The sequence below is a fragment of the Antennarius striatus genome, chromosome 13 (assembly GCF_040054535.1).
Source record: "Antennarius striatus isolate MH-2024 chromosome 13, ASM4005453v1, whole genome shotgun sequence".
Taxonomy (NCBI): domain Eukaryota; kingdom Metazoa; phylum Chordata; class Actinopteri; order Lophiiformes; family Antennariidae; genus Antennarius; species Antennarius striatus.
This window is the reverse complement of record NC_090788.1, coordinates 9,436,486-9,449,528: the sequence shown is the minus strand read 5'-3', so window position 1 is coordinate 9,449,528 and position 13,043 is coordinate 9,436,486. Positions and strand designations below refer to the sequence as shown.

The 13,043-nt window shown below is 38.0% G+C and overlaps 1 protein-coding gene across 1 annotated transcript; it reads right to left on the bottom strand.

The window, feature by feature from the left end:
* Positions 1-931: 931 nt before the first annotated feature.
* f11r.1 (F11 receptor, tandem duplicate 1) lies at positions 932-9,924 on the bottom strand. The gene is made up of 10 exons (XM_068331234.1): positions 9,673-9,924; positions 7,586-7,645; positions 5,327-5,443; positions 4,732-4,872; positions 3,370-3,572; positions 3,185-3,287; positions 2,761-2,868; positions 2,606-2,618; positions 2,396-2,456; positions 932-2,245 (listed from the first exon to the last, which is right to left on the bottom strand). Exons 1-10 carry the CDS (start codon positions 9,725-9,727, stop codon positions 2,210-2,212), a joined length of 897 nt encoding a protein of 298 aa, XP_068187335.1. The 5' UTR covers positions 9,728-9,924; the 3' UTR covers positions 932-2,209.
* Between the last annotated feature and the right edge of the window lie 3,119 nt (positions 9,925-13,043).

Sequence of the window (13,043 nt, the reverse complement as noted above, 5' to 3'; positions counted from 1 at the left end):
TGACATTCGTCTTTTTCTATAAACCTGTGATTTGCAGTCATAAATGAGCTCAGCAAAATCGACTTGTTACATTTCTTCACACATCCTCTAAGAAAAAGGACAGTATATATATTATATATATATTTGAATAATCTCAATTGAAAGTCTCATGTGGTCACCAACTCCACCCACTACCTGTCAATCAAGCTCCCAACCAATCACGGCGCCCAATCATGGCGCATCTACCAGAAGGAATCACTTGAACAATATGGCGTAAGGTATCTGCTATGTTAGAAGAAATAACTATATATGGACTTCCCAGTTAACAGAATGTTAGTGTCGTAAATATTTCCAACAATTGTCATGTTTTTGAGTAGAAAGTCCAAACAGCAGGAACGACACAGAAAACGGCGAAGATTTCTGAGTGAAACTAGCGGGCTAGCACGAACACTCTGTCCTGCTATGGTTTCCTTTTGGAATGGGACAATCGATGTAGTATCCAAAATGATCCTAGGGCATCTGACAAAAACGGTCTTTAAGTAACTACATACAGTTCTGTTCATGTAGTCAGCTAACAGAACTATCACTTCTCTAAAATTTCTTTTCCACTTGCTCTTATGACAGGTGCCTTTTCCTTTAACGTTAGCTCCTTTCCCAATCTCACGATTAGTTCGCTTTCTTTCTCCAGTTAGCCTGCTAACATTCATCTACAGCTTTGCAATGTCCGCCCAGTGCAATCCATGATTTGCCAACACAAAGTCGTTATGTAGTCATGTGGATTTTTGACTACGTTGGGTGTGCTGGGTTTATAATACCAATACATTTGTTTTCCTATGTTTGATATGAAGTCTGATATTGTTTTATCGTGGAATTTCTACGGGTTCCCGCTAGTATAATTGTTTGCACAAACGTAACTATTATTATATTGAAACATGAGAGCAGACTTACTTTAACATTTTATTAACAAATACATAAAGCAAAGTTATAGCATGTACTTCTTTAACAGCTTCAAAACTTCCTACAAAATAAAAGGTTAGAGAATATGGGCATTTTCCCAAATTAAATATTATACCTGATTGTTGAAATACACTCATGCTGTCTGACTTCAAACCACTTCAACGTATAACCTGAGATTTTCTGGATGTCACTTCAATGTCAGGAGGCTGACATCGGACATAAGAGGACAACCGCATCAGAACGTACATGAGAAAGCTTCACTTGATGCCTTCCAAACATGTTGGTAATCAAAGCTGGGAGTGCAGGTTTCTGTTCACTTCAACAGTTTCCTAAACTGTTAGTCTAGTTTAAACAACATACTCAACTCGGTTAGCTAACATGGTTCAAGGGAACACCTACGTCTCACACATCACTACCAAGAAATAGACTACCTCAACTACAAAATATGCAAATGTGCATCAAAAATGTGAATGTCACGAAAACAGTAATTGAAGAGATTCTCAGTAATGTCAGGAAGATCAAATTTTACCTGTTTTTGAAATTGTTCTAAATTTCAAACATACAGTAAAAACAGATGTGATATTTACATAGAAAAATTATTATATTTTAAAAAATTGTACAACAGTTTTGTGAAAAGAAAAAAGATACAATACCTTTAAGTCACACATGATATTCTAGTTCTATATAACATTTCTGGAAGCACAGACTTGCAAATAGTTGTTATGGAATAAGTTATGATAGTAATTGTATAAAAATGTGATTGTTAAGGTTTTACCAGGATATTGAGCTTGTGGGCATCATAATTCAAATCTATTTTGGTTCTGATAACATGTGTAAATAGTCATCTGTTCCTATTGTGAATAGTATGAATATCTTTAATAAATTGGAGTTCACACATTTACAAACATACATTATTTGAACAATAAAAAAATGACTATTAGGAGCAACAAAATTCATAGAAATGCAGAAATAAACTAACCATGGATAGAAAATCACTGAGGCTATAAAAAGATCAGTACTAGCCAAACATTTAGTTGAAAGAAAAAAAAACAAGAAAAATAAGCAATGTACGGCTGGTCTGGAGTAAAACAGTTCATTTAGCCTTGGACACTTAAACCCATCAACATCTGAGATACTAGGGAGTTCAGGTTGACTTAAACAATCACACTGGTCTAAAACCATTGACTTTGGAGCCCATAGAAAGGGATGAATAAAAACATCAGGATTATCCTAACTTCAAGGTGCCGTCCTGTTGTGACCCATGTAATGTAGACTATACCACAAATGATGACTTCTGTTTGAAATCCCCCTGAAAGCACACCACACATCAAATCAAACATTTTTCCAACAGTTCTCAGTCTGTCACACACAGAAAATATCGTCCTTACACAAGCAAAAATACCTGACAATCTCTTACGATGTCAAAAACGCTTAAAACTGAAAATAAGCACAAACTTACGTCTTCATCTTCACCGCCATACAATGATGGAGGCTGGTAGACCACATTGGGCTTTGATTTGCTGCCAAGACAAAGAAAACATTATCTTAATCAACATATGTAATGTAAAGGACACCTGTATTTCACAAATAAATGAGAATAAATGATGGTACAATCTATTTGGATATCCAGTACACCATGCAACACTAGTGAAAAGAAAAATCTTTTTACCTTTCACTTTTCCCTGTGAAATGAAGAAAGAAAAGAACATCAGAAATTTAACTTGACTGGTACAATTTATGCGCATTCAACTAGTATTCATCCCCCAAACTAACATTTCTGAGTTTGGACAAGTTGACAGTTTTGAAGTTGATGAGAAAACTCACTTGGAAGATATCCTTTCTTGTAAGCATACCAAATGCCAAATGCCAATAAGGCCAGAAGCAGAAGAACGATGATCACAGCAGCAACAATTCCTCCAGTATTTGGGTCACCTTCAAAAAAAATAGGCCATTGTTAGATCCATTAGCTGAACTGAATTAGAAGTTTATGGTGTGCTACAGGAATACATTTTCACTTGAATCAAAAACTAAAAACAACTTACTAAAAAGATTAAATGACAATGACGGTTGTATCATAACGATGACTCTTAAAGTTTGCATTTAGTCTATGCCCTCAATGCAGCCAAACCAGTTTAGCATTTTTTAAGTGGTTGCATAATGCATAATCCAGTGATTGAAACCGGTTCAAAGAGTTTCATCTGTTGCAAAGCTCAGTCATGATGTTGAAACAACAGGTAAGAGCACTTACGAACTTCCATTGTCATGGCTTTACAGCTCTGGGGAGGACCTGCATCATTGACAGCCTCGCAATAATATTGACCTGAGTCCATCTTGCTTACTTTAGGAAATTCCTGCAGAAACATGAGTGTTCATCTTTAATGCCATGGAGGTTATTGCCAAACATTGTGCAAAGTATAAAATCTTGTAGCTAACCAGGTTGCCTTTCTGTGGATTTAGAATGTAGGTAGCATTCTGGAAGCCAGCAATCTTTGAAGGGTCAGGGGGTAGAAGAACACCATTTTTGTACCACCTGTATGTGGGTGCAGGTGAGCCAACTTCATCATAGCAGGACAGGAAGGCGGTTTTTCCTGTCGTTACCGAGGAGGGGATCCTGCACAACGGGGCAGCTGGAGGCACTGCAGGGTATAATACATAGTTCTCATTAGGTCTTCTCATTTACATTAGAACATTAAGGATTTTATGGTACAGTAATCTCTTGTTACTCACGATCAATGCGTTCCAGGACCACTCGCAAAAAAAGAAATTCCACTATATAGCGACACACTATTTTATTATTTACGGTAATTTAAACAATTATGAACCCTGCCCATACTGATATTAAATCATCTCATATCTGTATTACCTTTTTCCACATTCTTATAGACCGTTTAAAGGGACAGTAAAGTTAATTTTAAGTGACATATGTTACTCATCATTATGAAAAATAGAAGAAAAAATACATTTTATATGTGTAGCATCATCCGTTTGGTCAAAAAAACTTAAAATCTGCACAGCAGTAGCTTCCCCATTCAGTGGTCACGTGGGCGTCAACGTCACTGGGGCCAAACATAGCTTAGCAGCCATAAGAAACAATGCAATTCTAGACGCGATTAACACCAAAAGTATCATGGTTACCTGCGCGGTGAACGGTTGTGTTAAAAGAACAGCAAAAAGACGTGATTTTCAAATAAATTCACTGTGAAATTAATAACAACTGGAGTTCTTATTAATTCCACACAGTCCAATAGTAATAAATGATGGTTAGCTCAATTCTAACATAATATGGACAATCCCATTGACGGGCTAGCGCGTTAGCATTTTTAGCGCGACACCTTCCCAGAAGGTATTCTAAAGAATGGCAAGTCCTTGTCTTCACCTTTTTTTGCTGTTCTCTTGACACAACCGTTCAGCGCGCAGGTAACCAGGATATTTTTGGTGTTAATCGCGTCTAGAATTGCATTGTTTGTTATGGCTGCTAAACTATGTTTAGCCCCAGTGACGTATGACGCCCACATGTCACTTAAAATTAACTTTACTGTCCCTTTAAAGCACTTTTATATCAAAGGAAATTGTTTCTTTAATACAAGGAAGTGCACTGTGTTCTGTGACTCTCGGAACGCACTGCACTTCCGAATGCTGTCAGCCAACAGAATGCGCGTACTGTATCACTTGACTACCTACTGAAAATCTACAATGTAGTGAAGACGCGCATCTTGAAGCAGAAATAAGCAAGGGATTACCGTAGTGATGGGATTAGAAAGGGATGTTTGCAGAAAGAGATCAGAGGATTCTCACCTAGAACAACCAAGTTCACTCTGGCTTCCCCAAACTTGCCGTTGCCTGATACCTCACAGTCATATGCTCCATTATCCTTACGAGTCACCGTGGAGAATCTCAGATTATTTCCGTATGTTTGAACTCGGTCAGCGTATGAAGCTGTAGATGAATTGTAGCATTGAATGATAGAGTTATACAATATATCTCTTCATGTCACAAAAATATGCCTGGAACCTTTCAATCAACATCTCAAAACATGCAACAAATGGCAGTTACAACTGTACAATAAATGATGTATGTATCAGCACTTCAGTTGGCAATATGACTTGTCATTTAAATGCAAAACAAAAACCAGTAGATCTTGATTAAAAACCAATTATGTTCTACAAGTTAGGGCCTTAGAAGGCATTGAAACAGCTGCAGGTCTAACAAAAAGGGTCGTTTGTTGACAAGATTAAGATGCTTAAAATATCAATATGGCTTATACCAAAAATAAAAGATTTGTTGTTTTCTGACATTTCGGTTGACCATAGTACATTGTTCAGCCCCTAAGAGTGATAATTATGTCTGATTCTCCAAACTGGGATAATAGCAACATGGTGAAGCTACTTACATGTTGTTTTTCCATTAAAAATCACGTAAGTCATGGAGCCTTTTAGATCCTGAAATTTCCATTCAACTCTGGCATTGGCACCAAAGTCAGCTGAATATGAGCAGGTAAGGTCAGTCCCTGAAATAACACAATTCACCACAAATTAAAAAAAGATAGTATCACATAGCCTCATATCACAATTAAGTTCCTGTCAAGGTGCTTTCTAAGAAGTAGCAGATCTCAGAGGAGGTCTAGTCCAGGGGCGGCAGTAGCTCAGTTCTTGGACTGGGCCAAAACATTTGGAGTGTGAGCTTGCAGTGGGAGGTGTCCTTGAGCAAGGCATGAACAGCCTATTTCAGTTTAATGGCCGTCTGCAATAAATTGATAATTTTTTTTGTCTCACTCCCATTTCTTCTTCTTGCATTTTGAAGCACTACTTAGAACCTTGTTAGGGTTCAACAGTGCAAAAGGTGAATTCTTACAATTTTTCAGCTGGTCATATGCATATTTCACAATATACTAAAAAACCATGAGTGAAAAATAACAATTTCCTCAAGGGGATCATTAAAGTGCATTTCTTCATCATCATATAATTTTTCTGCCTTTTAACAGGCAGACGCCTCAAGCAGATCACAATCTATGAATTCACAAAGTAGGTATATGAAATGAGAATGAGAAGGAGAAGTGGCCCATTTGTTGCACATTGCCAACCTCCCTCCCAAAGCCAAACCATTTTAGGAATGCACAATCAGCAGAACAATGTCTAAATGATAACTGAGATCATCACTCCATTACAGAGAGAATCATCCAATCCCAATTCCTCTTCTTACCCCTTACCCTTGTTTTCAAGGGACCCTTGCTTGTTGACCTGTCCCTCAACTTGACTTGTGACGTCATTGGTAAATTACTTACAATGTCAGTCAGTCATCTTCAGATTACCACCGCTACATCCGCCGCAGCAGGTCACGGGGAGCCGGAGCCTATCTCAGCAGCCTATCTCAGCAGCATAGGGCATGAGGGGGACACTTCGGGCACGATGCCAGTGCACCGCGGAGCCACACACAAAGACAGACAACCATGCACACACACACTCATTCCTAAGGGCAATTTGGACCGGCCAATCAACCTGAAGCGCATGCTTTTGGAGGTGGGAGGAAGCCGGAGAACCTGGAGAGAACCCACGCAGACACGGGGAGAGCTTGCAAACTCCACACAGAGCGGGACTCAAACCTGTGTCCGCCATGTTGTGAGGCGGCAGCGCTAACCACTGCGCCACCGTGCCACCCTAACTTACAATGTGACTAAGACAATTATTAAAAAGTTTTATAAATTGGTAAATGAATAAAACAGCCAGGTCCCACAGCAGCTTAGCAACAGATTTCTTTTCTGCTGGACATCAGATTATACACCTTTGCTCAGGCATCCCTTGAAAACATTAAAGTATGATATTAAAGTTCTATAGAAGTGGGTCTCTGCTACCATTAAGAACTAGTGTCAAATTTGACCTGATTAACAAGAAAACAAAAATGACACCAAATCAAAAGTAACTGCATGTAAAGAATTTGTCCATCCAATATCAAAAACTGCAGATAGGAATTTCTAAAGTGTTCATTACAGCAATTCATTTACATGTTGATATGCAAATAAATTAATCTGATATTCCAACTGATTTTTTCCATTGTTGCATGATTATTTTGAAGATATTAACATTTATTCACTTCTTTATTTAATGAATTGGTCTCTCATCCGAGGTGTACCCCACCTCTCGCCCATAGACAGCTAAAATAGGCTCCAGCAGACTCGTAACCCATAAGGCAGATTAGCAGCTGTAGACGAGACGATTGCGATCGTCTTGTCTACAAGAAAATGGACAGATGGATGGAATGTAAATAGGAAAACTACTGTTTGGTCTCCCATTGAGCTACAGGGCAAAGATAAACTTCTCTTTTGAACACAGAGTGTCAAAAGATAACAACAGACATTGGGTATACATAATTACAGAACAAATTGCTGAAATATAATACCGACCAATACTTTTAGAATCACTGTTCTAGATTAATATTGTAGTTCAGGCTTTCATGTTACTAGATGTTAAGATGACTATTGGGCCTGTAGGGCATCTTCAAAAGCTAACTTGTTCACAAGAATGAATGGGGAGAGGTTCTAGAATAAAGTATATATTACATGGGCTAGGGAACACTTTGACCACCTGTCCACAGTAAAATTTGTTCAGAAATTAATTTTAAAATCAGAGCTGTATCTGACATTTTCAGGACATACCTTCATTCTCTCTCACTCGAACTTCTGGTTTGCTAGTTGTGACAGAGAAGCCAATCACACCTGGAGATCAGAATAAAACATAATTCGAAGTTGCATGAAATAATAAATTCCTGTACTTTTCATTAGTGAACACATTTTGGTTATAGTTGTGTAGTGACTCACTAATTTTGTAAAATCATCTATGTTAAAAATGGACTACATGATTTGTGATTTATGAGTCTATTGTACTCCAATTAAAGACAAACTAGGGTCCATGCAGAAATGGGGTTTAGGAATTGTTGAAAGCATCATTTCTATAATAAAAACCTGTTGAGGACATGAGCAGTGTTAATAGCAAAAAACTACAGTTCCATTCATGGTTATCATCAGAACATTGTCCAACAGACCAGCGTGGCTGAAGTGATTGATGAATACATTTTCTGAGTAAAAAGAAAGCAACTGCTTTAATGATGAGTCATTTAAAATGATTTTTAAGCAAAAAATGCCAAAAAGAAATACTATTTGCAGCTCCTAAAATGTTATCAATTAACTGATTTGTGTTTTATAATGGTAGAACAAAATCTCTGAAAAAATAAAACTATTTTAGTTTTGGACTGCTGATTGAACAAAGTCAACAAAGTAGGTAAATTTCTCCAGCAAGAAATTGATAAAGCAATTTCTTATTTTGTGAAGTTAATTAGCCAAAATATAAATTTTTAAAAAGTTTCCGGCACCCTTAAAGTAACATCTAAAAATACAGCTGTACTCTCCTTTAGATACCTGAACTGAGTATTACTAGATATTATGGATTTGCACCACCAAATAAATATAGTAGGATCAGTGGCATACATCATATAGGTCACAAAATAAGCAGAGAAGCACGTGGAGTTGCATAGCACACCCCTTGTTAAACACTCTGTGCATGCTAAAAGCCTTGAGGGTGTGGACATAAAACTCTTCATTTCAGACTGCTGATGTGGGAAACTTCTGGTGAAACTGGAGATAAATGAACTGAAACTCTTTTCTAGGCACATGAAGTGAAGTGCTAACACAAAGACAACACCAGCTGGTTGTGTGATGAGTGTAAATCCAAAAAACAACCCAGTGACTGGTTGAAATATACAGGAGACTTTAAATCATTGCTACAAATACAGTATATGCATGCAGTTAAACTCAAACATCATTTTTTTCATAGATTCCTAAACAAAATGAAGAATTTAACACTTAACAAACATGCTGCCTTATCTCACATGAGAGCTGTGATAAGGCACCAGTTTTGGTTTGGTAGGTAGATAAGTATCAAGAGTAAAATGAAACCAGAGTATACAGCATGACTGCGTCTTTGTTTGCACACTTTACAGGTTTCAGGGTAATGCAGACAGACAATAAAGAACTACAAAAATGTGTGTTTAAAAGCAATAAATTCCTCTTTATGTGCAATAAGAAACATTTTAATTGTAACTAATTACTGAAGTAAAATTAAAATTATTTTGTGAGCAGTGTCATTGAAAAGTCAATTTAAAATACACTTGTCAATATTTAGGATATACTTTGTTACTCAGAAATTATCTTCAATCCTCCCTCAAATTCCAATACTTTACTCACTTAATGAGTGAATGCAAGTCCCAATCTTGACAGAATATACAGTAATTCCAATTGAGACATACATTTTTAGAAATCCTTAAATTTATATTTCCTAAAGGGATGCATTTAATAAAATCAATGCTGTGGACCCTCCTAATTCTCAGTATTAACATGCGTTGTATTAGCAGAGCAGTACCATGAAAAGAAATTGAATACTGTACAGTACTTTGAAGAGGAATTTACACATTAAATTAATCCATTATTTATTGGGGGTACATTTTCTAATCTAATCCAGAACTCGTAGAACCTGCTGCAACATCTTTAGAGCAGTCAGCCTGTTGAATCACAGGCCACAGGTTCTTTGTCCAGGACCAGGCCCGAGGTTAACTCGGTTCATTTAATGAGTAACGACGCTTCATTTGACGTTCAATGGCTAAACATAAACTCAGTGTTCAACCTTGTACAAAAAGAAAGATTTTTAAACGTTCTAAAACACAAGAACACGGATTTCCAAATCCCCTCACCTGTTGTTGCCAGGAGGAACACAACCACCGAAACCAGCCCGCCGCGGACAAACATGTCGACCGTTCAGATCTGTGTTACCTCAAGGTCCTCCCTGATGAAAAACACTCAAAATAAAACACACAACCGTTCTCCGGTCGTCGAAAAACCAAAATAAATCGTATGCGTTTGTTTCCCACTCTTGAATCAACCGTATCAATGTTTCTTGTGGGAACAGCCGGCCTCTCTCACCTGAAAATGAATCCGCCCAGGTGACAGGCACGGTCACTTCCGGTAATAGGATACGTTCAGGTGCACGGTGACGTCATAGTGGAAAAACAGGTTCAACGCCACTGGAACTATTACAAATCACATTACATGTGGAGAGTGGACGAGCACAAACGAGGTCATTTATTAGTGGAATTTTACGTTCATTTACGACAGGAATATCCAATCACGGTCCGCGGGCGGGTTTTTTACGCCTTATGTCTAAAAAAATGTGTTGTGCAGTACAGAATTTGCCAGACAGAAAACGACTTGAGCGTGCAGTTCGTTTACTCAACTCATGGGGGCAGCGTTGTGCAACATGCCTGTCAACCAGTCACGGCCCACGCTGAGGTGCCGTGTTCTTCTTTGAGGGTTCTTTGCTTCCCTCCAGAATAGAGAACTCTGCAGGTGTTGGTAGCCCCTTCAACTGGATATTTGACAATGAAGCTGCAGCATCCAGGAAAAGTGGAGATTACGACGTTTTTACGCTGAAATGTCTGCCTGATTTGCCATGAGGTTGTTTCCTTGTTAATGCAGTACTAATAAAGGTAATACTTGAACATGGTAATTCATATCACGTGGAAAAATTGAAGGAACTCAAATACAGGCTGAATATGGAGATAATATATCACAATGATGTGAGGTGGCTCCACAGGAGAACTACACTGCAGTGATTTATTTTCTCCTAATGTGGAAATTGGACAGTCTTTGTCTGTAAAGGTTCAACAACGGCAAAAATCCCTGAAGTGGTCATTGAATTTACCACTGAGGGGTGCTATGCCCGCTGCACTGCACGCTCCTTCATTTGTACACCAAACAGATGTAACCATGACGACTCTCAGAGCTGCAAATACGTGGTGCAGGCCTTCGATAGTGACAAGTGTCTCTGGAAAAATTGTAGTTTTGTCCCAAAGGTCGTGATAGGTGCATTTTTCACCAAGTCCACACGTAACAGGTGTAGCCTATAGTATTTACATCAGTTTTGACTATTACTTTATATTTATGATAAAACCATTTATTCAATTCAAATAATAGCACATTAATGAAAACTACCTGACCGGCTGTGAAGCTTCAGGAAGAATCAAGTATATTCTGTCATCTTGAAAACATAGAACAGTAACATACAGGTAAATGTCTCAACATTTATTATTCATTTCAAATGCCCCTAAGTGCAGAATGGATTGGCATGAAGAGAAACCACAGTGGCTCACATCTACAAGCATTTGCACAGCTTTATGAAGGTACAACTGTTTTCTGTTATGTATATTTACAGTTGTTCCACTTACTCATTGTTATAAATTTGTCACTAGACATAAGATAATGCCATGTGGCCAAGACAGATAGATTGCCAAGATAGATTCTCATGTTCTATCAGTCAGTAGTCTTCAGTGTGCTGTCATACGCCATTGTGTGTTGGGGTGGTGGGGCCAGGTAAAGAGATATGGACCGTCTTAACAGACTCACCCGCAGAGCGGGCTCAGTGGTCGGGCTGAGGCTGGACTCTGTGGAGACACTTCTGAAGAGCAGGACCATGTCTAAAGTTAAGGCTATCATGAACAACACCAGCCACCCCCTGCACACCACCTTCTCCCAGCAGAGAAGCACCTTCAGCGGCAGACTGCTGTCACACAGCGCCTCCACAGAGAGGCTGAGGTCCTCCTTTGTGCCCCTTGCCATCAGGGGGTACAATGACTCTCTCAGAAGGAGCGGGGGGGAAGTGGCGAGGTCAGCACGTGGTTGAATGGAGGGGAGGAGATGGGAAGTCAGCCTGTGCTGCAGTGTAGTGAGGCTAAGGTGTTGTGATGTTGTAATATTAGATAGTGACGCCTTATATATTTGACCATTGTGATATTAGATATTAGAAAGTAGATGGTGTGATATTAGCTAGTGACACCTTACATTTTAAGAAGGGTGTACCTTACCCACAATGTGGACCTCCTGCTAATTTTCACTTGCACTTTTTATTTTTAATTAGTTTGTGTTATTTTATTTTATTTTATACTGTTTATGTTTTAGTTATAGCTTAGTATATGTCCTGTTAATGCTGCATGTGTCTGTTAGTGTGGTGTATGTCTTGTGGTATGTCCTGTGGTATCAGTGTTTCTTTTTCTCCTGGTGTTTATCCAGTATTTATTCATTATGTAATGCCTGAGCAGTGGATATGTGCAATTTCCTCCGGGATTAATAAAGTATATATCTATCTATCTAGACAACCTTATCAATGACTTCTTTTGATCCAGGACTATTTCATGATCTTTCCTTTGCTCCACAAAAATAGTTTGTCCAGTTTGGTGAGAATCTTGACAGAACCTTTGACAACTTATAAATATATTGTGACCAAACATCAATTTCCAAGCTTAGTAGTTGTCTTATGTTTGAGAGGGAGGTTTATAAATGTAGTGAAAACCCTCCTAGAAATTTGCATACTGTTGTAGCAGCATATTAATGTACATCATCATAATGTCAGACCATTCCAAATGCTTGAAAAGTTCAGGCATCCATCTACTTTATTCAGTTGTCCATGCTTGCCAAGGTGTCTGTTAAACATTTATGAACACATATATAATAATAACTGCATGAAAAATCTTTGACCAAATGCACGGAGATAAAAGACTCAATCAGTTCTTGATGAATAACATCGTATCAGATATCCGTAGACAAACATTGGTTTGCACCAATAAATCAAAAAATTACTATGTACATTTGTTCAAGGATAGTCTTGGTAATCTTGTTTAAGAATATTATTACTGAGCTATACAGAAGCACATTATATTTACACAAAAATAAATCGCAGTTAAACATCTTGTGAAATGCATGCTGCTAATCTTTACACTGCCTCAAACAAGATATATTGCTTTGAACATTTTTAAATTTTGACTTTTCATCATTAATGTAATACCTGCAACAAATGCCATCTTCTTTTTACACATCTGTTTAAGGTCCCACTAGAGGGCATCAACATCACCTACAGCACAAGTCACTCATAATTTACTGTATTTGTAAATCTTGCAAGAGTTCATCATTAAATTTACATCTAAAATGTGATTAATTCATTCAATGGTCATTGATAGTCTTTATAGAATGCCATCTTACTATTGTTCATACAGCAGTGGCTTTCGGTGTAATG